Source organism: Clytia hemisphaerica, unplaced genomic scaffold (assembly GCF_902728285.1).
Source record: "Clytia hemisphaerica strain Z4C2 unplaced genomic scaffold, Clytia hemisphaerica genome assembly, whole genome shotgun sequence".
NCBI lineage: Eukaryota > Metazoa > Cnidaria > Hydrozoa > Leptothecata > Clytiidae > Clytia > Clytia hemisphaerica.
The window spans coordinates 383232-395509 of record NW_027103342.1 but is presented as its reverse complement, the minus strand read 5'-3'; the positions used below and the strand labels follow the sequence as shown (position 1 = coordinate 395509).

The 12278-nt window shown below is 34.8% G+C and overlaps 1 protein-coding gene across 1 annotated transcript; it reads left to right on the top strand.

Annotated features, from left to right (window-relative positions):
• Nucleotides 1-296: 296 nt before the first annotated feature.
• Nucleotides 297-10530, top strand: LOC136818736 (crystallin J1A-like; the record flags this gene model as incomplete). The annotated part of the gene is given in 6 exon segments (XM_067074977.1): nt 297-391; nt 8418-8594; nt 8780-8884; nt 8996-9189; nt 9306-9489; nt 10176-10530. Coding segments are annotated over 6 exon segments (969 nt in total). The 3' UTR covers nt 10412-10530.
• Between the last annotated feature and the right edge of the window lie 1748 nt (nt 10531-12278).

The window sequence follows — 12278 nt, the reverse complement described above, 5'->3', positions numbered from 1 at the left end:
GTTGTGAATTGTTGAGGAAAACAAACGTGATAAAAATAAATTCTTTAAATGTAAAAGTTTACCTCTCCCTTTTGATAAATCCAACGTGCTCACGTTTATTTCGAAAGAATAAAAAAATGTGCGTGATATTATATAAACCGTGGTAGGAGTTTCCCGCCTTCTTGCTACACTCCTTCATTGAGCTTCCAAATAAGGATAAAAAGCTACGGTATCGATATCGTTGATGTAATCTTTCACCCGAAAACGAAAGCGAAAGTCCGTTCTGAAGTAGAGCTTACTGCTCACTGCACCCACTGCTGCACCTGACAGTCTAAAAATATGGCGCCTTCCCAACAACAAGCAAAACGCTCAGCTCAAACAATAATTGGTGCTTTGGTAGCCGACGCTGCAGGTATAAAAACTATTTCTTTTGCAAAACTATAACTCGAATAGTAATGTTTTTTTAAAGCTTCCGAAAAATGAAAAAACCACAGACAGTAGTGCCTATAGTGGGCCATTCCAGAATTTGTCTGTATAAACCAGCCAGGCCAGGGGGCGAACGACACAGGATTTCCGAGGACAAAAGTTTTCACCAAAGTTCGAAATTTCCAAGGCGAGAGAAGAAAATGTATAGATTTCCAAGGTAATTGAATTAAAAAAGGCAAAAAAGAGTGGAATTTCCGACACATTTTGCAAAAGTGCATGGATTTTTATCGGAATTTCCGATCACCACTGGCACTGGAAAAGAAAAATTATTTCCGAGGCTAGAAAAATTATGGATTTCATGTAACTTACACCCAAAGATCTTCGGTGTCTGTATTTTCACTTCCTGTGAAATCGAAAGAGAAATCGTGTATTTTTAATACGCAGTTCATTAAACTCAAATCAAATGACTGTGGAGGTTCGGTGAAATGGTGGTGGAATGTCCCATGTTGCGTAAGATAGTCCCAAGTTGGAGCAGTTGACGGTACATTGACAAATAATCCCTGAGAGAAGTTTTTATAGAAATCTGCCACAAAAACGAAAGTGGTCTCTTCAACTGATTACTTCCCAGCGCACCTTCGCAGCTGTTTATCAAATTTCCACCAATGAGGTTGCCACATTTCAAACGACCCTTCTTTTTGGCACCCGTGGCCTTTCAGTGCCTTGCACGACAGGCGGCTGTAAAATCCCACCCTTCATATATTTGTTTCAATCCGTGATCCGTGGCTTAGGTTTTTTCTCATCTTCAATTTACTGAAGAAAGCGGGAATTTGATACAAGAGTTAGATTGTCAACAAAGTGCCACAAAAAACTCATTGAAAAAAAGAAGAACTTAAAATCTTAAATATTTTCATTTTGAAGAATAGGTGCAAAAAAGTGAAACATAGAAAAGTTTCATTTTTCATTGCATTAAATAGAAATGGGGGATTTGGAAAATTTTCTATGTTTGTTTTTTTGCACAATTCCCTGTAACTATAGGCAAGCACCCGGTTGCTAAGATGTTAGCTTGAAATCAAAAGTGAAACCACTGAAATCAAAAGTAAAAGCGGTCCGTACTCGAAATCCTGTAATCTTGATATACAAGTTTATGTCTCCATAACCAGCCGATAATTTTAAAAACCACAAAACAAAAGAAAGTCCGAAAAGATTCATTCTGACATAAAAAATCTTGAAGTAACAGACGAAGTGATCTCAAGTAGAATATGCTATATTTCGTATTCTATCTAATACATCATTCAGGCAAAAAGTAAGTATATACAAAGAATAAAAGCTACTATTTATAAAAGTCATGGTAAAAAATCTTAAACAATGTTATCAAAAAAAGGCAATTAAAATGTAAAATTAGCTAAGTATAAATGATCCCAAGTGACTAATGATGAAAAGAAACTGATCTTGAGAGAAACTAAACAAAGAAAAGAGGGCTATGAAAACAAATATAACTCTCTCGAGGCTTTCAGGCCACTATTTAAAATTGGTGTAAAAAAAATATTTTTCACATGAAAATTTACTGTATTCTAATGCTAATATAATCTAGATAGGAAACAAATATTAAATTTGACTCTTTTTTGTTCGTATTTTCAAATTTCACAATAAAAAGAACTTTTTACAAATGATTTTCTTTAATGGGCATTGAATTGATATTGACATATTTAATGATGTCATAATCAATGCTGTGCATATTTTCATTGGCTAAATTTAAATACCACTAAAATATACAAGATAAGTAAACATAAATTTACCGCCCGCGAGCACGACTAAGCTTACCGCACCTCTCTTATTCATTATCTAAGAATTGAAGCAGAAAAATCAGACAGACAGATAAAAAAATTCACTCCATTAAGAATTAGTGAATAAGAATCAAAACCTAAAATAAAGGGTGTGGTGGTAAGCCTACACTAAAGAGAGGTCCACCACACCCAAGAAGAACAAAAATCACATTCACAATGACGATGGAGTGTTGATCGTGTTGGAGTGGTTTGCCATCGGAGATCAATTGTCAGCATTGGACCGATCCTTTCCACAACTGATGATGGTGGACCTTGAAGCTCCGGATGTGGACGTGTCGCGAACGGCCACATTGACACACACACGAAAAGCGTTAAAAAGGAACATTGTGCAAATTCAAAGGATTGCTAAAGGTTCTTCCAAAGAAAGGAGACCTTAGTATGCCCAGGAACTATCGTGGCATTATGCTACTTGAAACGTGTTATAAAATTGTAGCTATAATATTGCATGACAGGCTCCGCCCTGTTGCCGAATCCCTAGACAACGAAGCCCAATGTGGTTTTCGATCAGGGAGAGGATGTGCGGATGGAGTTTTTACCGTCAAAATGGCTACAAAGAAGAGAAAAGAGCACGGCCTTGAATCTTGGGTCCTATTTTTGGATCTAGTTAAGGCATTCGATCGTGTCCCTCGTGAACTGTTGTGGCAGGTCTTAGAAATTTTTGGCATACCTGCTAAATTGATTCGCCTTTTAAAATCGCTACATGTCGTGTCGAGGTGAAATTTGTTATTAATGATGTCACAAAGTCAATTGAAAGTATTATTGGAGTCAAACAGGGGGATATTTTGGGTCCTCTGTTGTTCATATTTTATCTTGCAGCCGTAATGATATCATGGCGTAATGCGTATGATAGACCGGTCTGTATTTTCCATACGAAGCTCGATGATGTATTAACTGGTCGTAGATACAACACAAAGAGAAATATCGAGGAATTCTCTTTACCAGATTCGGAATATGCTGATGACACAGCTGTTTTATTCACATTGCGTGAATCGACTGAAACGTACGTACCCCTCCTCTTCAATCATTTTAATAGATACGGTCTCGAAAACCATGCTGGCACCGACGAAAAACCCTCCAAATCAGAAATCCTTTTCGTTGCAGCACCAAAACGCATCTATGCAAATCCTTCTACATACGATGGCTGCAATCTGTCAAATATTGTTCTACCAGGTGGCGCACATTTACCAATAGTGGATCGCTTTTGTTATTTGGGCTCTTTTCTGACGAGAGATTGTAATGATAATGTTGATGTTGATGCCCGAATCAATTCGGCAAGTCGGGCATTTGGTAAATTGAGAAATTGTTTATTTTCGTCAACCAGTATTTCATACAAAGCTAAGAAATTTGTATACGAATGCATTATCTCGGCTATTCTCTTACACGGTGCTGAACACTGGTGTTTAACCGAAAATCTTTTCCGAAAATTACGTTTATTCCATGCTAGATGTGTACGTGCAATGTGTCGTGTGAACCGGCTCCACACCCGTGTGTATAGAATCAGAACGTCTGATCTGTTAAATCGTTTATCTCTGAAATCCGTTGATTCGTACGTGAATCGCCGTCAACTTCATTGGCTGGGTCATGTCGCTCGTATGGATCAACAGCGACTACCCAGAAAAATGCTAACTTCGTGGGTGCCATCGAAACGCCCTCGTGGAGCACCAAACTTCACATATGGAAGAGGAATTTATAAGTGCTTGAAAAAGGTTGGTTTGTCAAAAAATGACTGGTATCAAAAAGCTTTGAATCGTCTGGATTGGCGTAAAATTATTAATTCCAAGTAGCATATTTTTTTGATAGTTTTATCTAGTTACTTATTTGCATAATTTTTCCTTTTTTCGCTTTTTATTTTATCCACCTAGCGCTGTGATCTCTATCTTAGGATAGGGCCTATTCCCTGTGCCAAGGGAAGGTTTATCTCTCTATCTCTATCTCTGAAGCAGAAAAATATTACCGCGCGAGCTGATGGCAGACAAAGGTTGTTTGAAGATATTTTCAGTTATAATCCAAGGTAGAACAAACTAAACATAGAAAGGGTGTATTTTTTAGTGCTCTATACAATGATCGGTATTTTTTTTAGATTCTATGTTTAGATTTTTCTACCCAGCCCTGTTGCTATGTATGTGCGTCGTGTTGCTAAGACATTTGCTTGAAATCGAAAGTGAAACCAAAATAATTTAGCGCATACTGCCGTTTGCGTAATATTGATAAATTGAAAGAAAGTCCTGACTGACCCATAAAAAAATTTATATTTTTATCACATCATTTTTTGATATAGCAAACATAGTAAGTATAAGCAGGCTCTGCCTTTAAAATTGGCTGTAAAAAAATTCTGCAACAGTAGAAATTTCTCCAAGTTAGTCACACTAGGAAATCAAGGTTTCAGAAATAACAGCATCACATCAGTCATCTACAGGATGTATTTGAAACAACGAGGGTGAGAGTTACCCAAATTTGGCTACTTATTTGGGTATCTAAAAAATTTGCATACCAGAGTGGAGGGCTGAAAAATTGCTGTCATAGCCTGATTTTAAGCTGCCAAACCGTTACAGAAGGAAATAAACAGTCAAGATAAGCGCAAAAAACAACTGGATATTTACGCGTCAGGTTGCTATGACATAATTATAGAGGTTTAAAATTTGAACAAACATTGGTTTTGAAAAAAAATAGAAAAGGCACCTAAAGGGTTAGTTACAGCCTAATTGACCCCGATTCTTTAAATTAAGTCATATTTACCATGGTTTCTGCCCCCCCCCCCTTAAAATAAGGGGGGGTCAAAAAAATTGCCTTTTAAAAAAGGGGGGATTTTTGTCATTTTTTTTAAATAAGGGGGGATTCTTTATCAAGGGCTGGAAGAATCTATCAAAATAAGAAAAAAGGGGGGACTAAAATATTGGTTTATTGATTATAATTTTCTTTGTCTAATAATATCTTCTATCCCGTTTTCGTGCTCACAATCTCATACCCACTATTTTGCAGACCATGCTATATTGAAAGTTATGTACATTAGAATGACCTTTAACAGACCAAATCAAACCATAAAAACTATTATTCTCCTCAATTAGATAACGTTTTAAGCTGTTTTGAGGGTGTAAAAAGTGAAAAATTTTCTTTATCGCCCAACCATGGTGGGCGACATTTTTATCCTAATCTTGCCCCCCCCTCAAATGGCTCGCCGGTCCCCATGAATCTGCATACTCACTTCTCTCTCTCTCTATCTATTGTAAAAATTGTTTGCTGAAGGGTACAAAGATTTTCTTGAAATAGTTGGTCGACACAATGATCTTTGACATTTTCAGCTCTGTCACATCCAAAATCAATGTCATAAGCATGAAATCTTACTTGTGTTATACTGCCTAAATTCTCTACTTGGGAAGACCACTTACTCGACCTAACTTTAACTAGGACTACAATCAGAAAACATTCCCAGTTCAAATCTAATGATAAAGATAATTTACAAGGCCTAAGATATGAACAAAACACAACTGTTGTACCAGGTACTGCATCTTTTGTTTGGTTTTATTCATAAAAAGTTTTATTTGTATCATTTGATTATAGGATCCAGTTTATTTTCAATGATTTCTTTTTATTGAATTTTATTTAGTTAGATATCATTATGTATCTAATATAATGTTGATGGCATTGATATCAAACCAATCGTTGTACTTTGTTATTGTCAAAGTCTAAAAATAAAAATCTGAGGGGGGATTCCTCTTTTTTTTTCATTTTAAGGGGGGACATTCTAACAAGGGGTACCGGTAATTTTTGTTCGATTTAAGGGGGGAGTTTTCTTTAAGGGCAAAATTGCATTTTAAGGGGGGACTGAAAAAGTAGGCAGAAACCATGTTTACTCTTAAAGTTGTATTTTAGTACCCATGTACTCAAGTATTCCTTTTATTTAATTGCAAAAATTGATACTAAATAGTAGGATTTGACGTCAAATCACAGTAGAGCTGACAGTTAGTTGATCTTAAAAAGCGGCTGTATTTTTCTTTGTGTGTTTTAGTCAGAGAGTTGTTGTAATACATTTATTTGCTCAGAATTTCATACTCTTTCAGATGGTACCAATCATTTTCGTTATTTTGAAAATCAGTTATTTTCCAAACCTCTTATTTTCCCTTGCAGTTTTTCCTATGGCATCACTATTTTGGTCATAAAAGATTTTCCCGGGCCTATTTCGCGTCCTCCCTCTCAAAAATATCTTGTAATATACTGTTCTTTGGAATAGATTAAAAATGGCTAGATCGTAAAAAAGATGTCACAGGACCCCAGGCTTGGCCCCCAACTATAAACAATGCTGCTTAATGAATTGAACAAATTTTAAAGACATTTGACTGAAGATGATAATCAAAAATAGTGTGACATTGTAAAAAATGCTCTAAATCAACTCTTCATATTTTTTGAGTCAGCCATAGAGATTTCACAGGGTAATAAACCTCAACGTGGAGATATGATAAAAAAAATTTTGTTATTTGAGTCAAAATTGTGGCTGCAGTTCAAAAATTCTAGTTTTTTTTAAGTGTAAGCCATACGATATTGAAAAGTGATCTCTGAATGGGACCTTCTAGACTTGACCTTCAAGCCTTTCTGGCTGAATTTTCCAAATAGTGTTAAATGTACATACTTTTGCGTTGTTAAATGTACTTTTTTGTGGCTTTTTTGTCAGCCACATATTTTACTCACACTTCATGCTTTAATATATTTAAGTTGAGTAAGCCACAGGTAGATAAATTATTCAGCTCAACCATGGATGTATTTTGACATGTAAGCCACATGATGGCCTCATTCTATGAGCAAAATAGTGGATGACATAAAAAATGTCACAAAACAGGGGTTAATTTTTTATTAGCATCTGAATGCAAAAATAATTGAACTTGCCAAATTTTCTTTAAATGAGAAAAATTTTATGTTATTTTTTAATTTCAAAAATTCTGAAAAAATCACGAAAATTTTTGAAAAAAAATTCAAAAACTGATAAAAATCAATAACTAATTTTAGTAGCAATTTACTAAAAAAATGCTCAAATGTTAGTCTAGATGCCACCTATTTGGTACTTTAGTACCCCATGGTACTAAAAGGATTTTAAATTTTTTGGGGTATTGTATTTTTGTCTGTTTACTACATATAAAATACTACTGGGGGGTTGATTTGCAAAGTAACAGTCTGGAAATGGTGCACAGTACGATAAAAATAAGATATTGGCGTAAGTCAAAGCTTTTCAAGACAATAGGAGCACCGCCATTCTAACGCCCAACTTGATTGCTAGGTTTGAAGCACATCCATTTACATCCACCTCGTTTTCTGCCTCTCCCTCAGCAGCCATATAAAAACGTATAGTGTAAATACATGGCTCCGACTGGGGTAAATAGAATATAAAGCTTATTTTAGCAAATTTTTGGTGTCAGAAGATCAAATACTTTCAGTCTTAAATTTCAATTTTGGACCTGTTTAGGGGGGGGGCTACAGTGCCCCCAAAAAACACCCTGCTTAAGTAGTCTATCATTTAAAAAACTTAATCTGCTTCATATTGTTTGGATTAATTTTCAAAAATTATTGTAGAAAATAATCCTGTAAAAAACTTTAGCCTGTTTGTTGACCATGCATGTGACTGAATTTGAAAACCTGAACCCTACTTGTTATTAAGCAATCTTAACCAGGGCGTGATACGGGTGTGAATTGTAACTGTGCAATTTTGTGCTTGCGTCCTCGAAACTGATAGATACTCTTCGAATAAAGAACGCCACAAAAAATGTATATTATTGAAATGATTGATCCTCCTGAATATTTTCAATGTAAAGTTCAAACACAGAAGCGTTTTCATTTATTTCAATAAAATTTAAAACATATATTTAGACGTTTCGGTGTCATCCGACCACCATCATCAGTAAAAATTGAAAATAAATATATTGTGGTCGAGAATTGTTCCTGTGAGTGTGGGTAACATTAATGAACATTATTGATATAATCCCTATGTTTTGTTTTGATAAGAATAAATGCTATGTCTCCTTTTATTATCCCCTGATAAGATGTCAACATTGCACAACAAAAATGAATACTGTCACACAGCTGAGCAGTTGCACAAGGCCATGTCATTATATGAATGTTTTGGTCCATGACATCTGACTCAAAATTCAAATTGTACGTTATTAAAATTTCTTGCCTTTCTAGTCAATCCACTCCATTGGAATTACAACATTGAAAAGCTAGATGAACATTTAAAAGAAGCCAATGGAAGCCCCGAATTTTCCAAATGGAATGTTTCTTTTTACGAATGTGAGGTTGGAGCACTTTCATGTTATGGTGATCAAGCATTCACTATGCTCAAACATCTTGTCTCTAACAAAGGTTTGCAAATTGTTGCAAGTTCAATAAATGTATCATTTATAAATCACTTTTATCAGCCACTTTTTAGTTCTATTTTATTCATTTTTACTTTAAAAAATACTCTATTTCCATGATTGAAGCTTGATTAAAGGATGAATAGGATGTTTGATTTTTTATTCATTGTTACACCAATTATTACTCTATAGGTTTTGATGTCGAAGCTTACAGTAAGTTAATATGTGAAGATTTTGGTCCAAACTCTGCGTACAAAGATCCAAACCCAAGTAACAGAGAAGATTATCCTAAAAAAGGTATACTTTTTAATAAATTTCTTTTTCATCAAACTTTGTAAATTCGATAACATATTTTTCAAGACTTTATTTTCTGATACTTATTTTCTTTTATGCTTTTTGTTCCAACAGGGCCCTGGTTGAATTCTAGCGTTGGACAATCGTTACAAAATTTGAAAGATGGCAAGTATCAGGAAGGGGCAGATCAAAATGAATCGGATGCACATACCAAGATCATCCCTCTTGTTGCTATGTATGCTGGAAATCCTGACTTGAAGAAGTTTGTTGAGCAAGCTGTTCGAACGACATTGAATAATGACCGTGCTGTATGTCTTATTGTTCTCTTTTGACAATTTTGTCACCTTTACTTTTTTTTAATTGGAGTTGTTTCCTCTAATATGGTTCAATTCCTATGTTTTATATAATATTTTCATTCTGGTAGGTAAATGCTGCAGTTGCATACAGTGAGCTGTTGGAGAGTGTTATTCTGACAGGCCAGTTGGATATCAGTGCTTGGATTGGCAAGTTACCAGATAATCATATCAAAGAAGAAATGAATGCCGTGCTTCAAAAGAAAGATGATTCCAACCATAGGGATGTGGTCAAAGGATTTGGGATCGCTTGTTGTAAGTGTTCTTATCTCCCTGATTGATTTCTCAAAAAGATATGGTCAGTAGTCTACAGTTATTTAATGGTTTAAGTCCATTCTCATCAGGGTCACATCATAAGAAACCTGTTTCTTTAACTTTTACGCAAAGGCGGAGATTGTTAATGTTAATCTTTCCTTGGGTTTTTCTCTCAGGTTTGATTCCTTTTTTGTTATTCCTTATTGCTGACTGTCAAGTAGTGTGTACCAGCTTTATTTGGTTTGCTTGGATCACCTTACAGCCTTACTAAATTGAGTGAGGAAAACTTCATTGGGTGACCAACCATATGACTTGTTTTAGATAATTATTTGATACTAACTGGGATTCCAGAAAATGCTTAATAGTTCTGCGATATCAAGATATTAGGCCATGATTTAAGATTTCGATAGTTTTTATAAAATTGAGCTGTTATAATTTAGCATTCTGTTATCAATCTAGATAGTTCTTTTGTAGTGCCTGTTATCCAATGAGTTTACGTTACGTAGCAGGTTAGAATGAATGAAAAGCATAAATAGTCTAAAACAATAGATGTCAATCAGGAAGAGGTTAGAGTTGTATGGATGGTTACGCTCAAAGAAACAAGAACAAAGAAGATTTTCAAAATACAGTCGTCGATTAGATTAAATTGCTTTTAATTAGACGGACATTATCAATCCATTTTTAAGCTTTACCGGGAAACATGCAAGGTTCGATTCACTGTCTGCTTCAAGGAAAGGATTACGTGGAGAGTATTCGTATGACACTGGCAGCCGGAGGCGGTAATTGCGCCCGTTCAATGGCTGTTGCCGCTTTGTTATCTGCTCGAGATAATGTGGACGTTCCTGAAGCGTGGATAAAACGTACCAAGCGAGGCCAAGAAGTTCTTGATTTGGCAAAGTCTTTATCAGAACTAACAAAATAATTTTTTTTGAATATTTTTCATATTGTACAATCTATACATTTACAAAGCAGGATTTTGTATGTTTTTTTTAATTAGAAAATTTGACAGAAAAAAGAAACATGAACAAACTAAAAAATTCATGGAATTGATATCTAATCTTTGATAACCCAATTCTAGATATTTTCACCCATTTTCGTTGATTTTGGGAAATCCTTTAAAAAGTTTTGTAACCTTTTTGATCATACTAGTAAAACATGTAATCAGTTTCCCTAAAATTTCAATATTTTACCTTATTTTATTTTGATGATTGCATTTAACATCTTTTCAGGAAGAGGGTTTCTACTATTTTAAAACTACCGGGGGGGGGACTACCCTTGTCGACCGACGGGGGTGCTCCGCTGACGTTCGAAAAATGGACCCTACGTGGGACTCGAAATTTGCGAAAAAAGTGACCCTGAATGGGACTGAAATTCCAAAATTTTCTCAAATTTTCTACTTTTTCCCCAAATTTTCCAAAAATAGGCACCCTACGGGGGGACTGATTTTTCTATTTTGGTGTTTTTGCGACCCTACCTGGGACTCGTGGAGGTCAAAAAAGGTACCCTGACCAGCGGAGCATCCCCGTAACCCATCTTGCCCTAGTACCCCCCCCCCCCCCCCGGGAAACTACTACCCCCTTTTATTTTAAACCACATTTTATCCATAAATAGTTTAAAATCACCAGATAATTCGAGATGTTGTATATCTTAAGTGCTGGCATTACATTATTTTTTCTCATACCACTAGCTTGCAGGCCCAGAAAACCCGAGTTACAAAAACTCGAGTTACAAAAACCCGAGTTATAAAAACCCGAGTTACGACGAATGTAACGTCACAAGTCTCAAATTATGACGTCATAAGTCGGCTTTTTAACTCGAAAAAGTTTTTTATTGTTGTTTTGTAACTCGAAATATTTTTTTTTTAATTTTGTTTTCGAGTTACGTAACTCGAAAATAGATTTGAAATTTCATTTTTCGAGTTACGTAACTTGAAATTGTAGTACATTTTTTAAACTTTCGAGTTATCTTCAGGTCAAACCAAGTCGGCCAAAAATTCTAGAATTCATATTATTAATAAAATATTATACACCATTTCTTTCGAGGAGAATCAATAGATCCGATTAGAATAGAAACTTATTTTAAAACTTATTTTAAAAATGATAGAAACAGCGTCAAAAGATCTAATTTATAAAACAATAATTATAATAAAATAAAAGAACAGACATCATAAACATGATTTTGAACAATCAGAAGAATATTTTAAGCAATTATTTTAACGATTACAATTTATTATATTATTTTGTACATTGTGCAATCGAGAATCTTTTCAACGAAATATGTGTTGTGTTTTTTATAAAAACATCTAAAAATTCGAAGCCTTCGGGTCTTTAGCTTTTTTAGTCGAGCCTTAAAATTCTCTTAAAATGTTCCTATTTCACTATTAGCATTAGGTGAGTATTTTCTGCAATTTTCTAAGAAATTAGGTGTTTTTGAGTCCATAAGGCCTTAGAATGTCAAGAAATGTTCTTAACTTATTGTTATAATATTAGCCCTCGAAACCGTCCGTTCTCGTATGGTTTGTTCTTAAAAAATGTGTGAAAAACCTAAAGAAACTACAAGTTCTACCGAAGACTTTTTAGTTTGTAGCGAAAGGACAATGAATTTAAATTTAACAAATATAGGTTGTGGAATACAAAATGTATTTCGAGTAATCGAATCTTTTAGATTTTAAGTCTACTTCACCAAACAAAACCTTCAGAAATTCCCATCAAAATAGAAGATTGTTAAATGTCCCTTGCCTTTCATTTTTATTCCTTTCCTCTCTTCTTTTAGTTTTATAGATCAAAAAC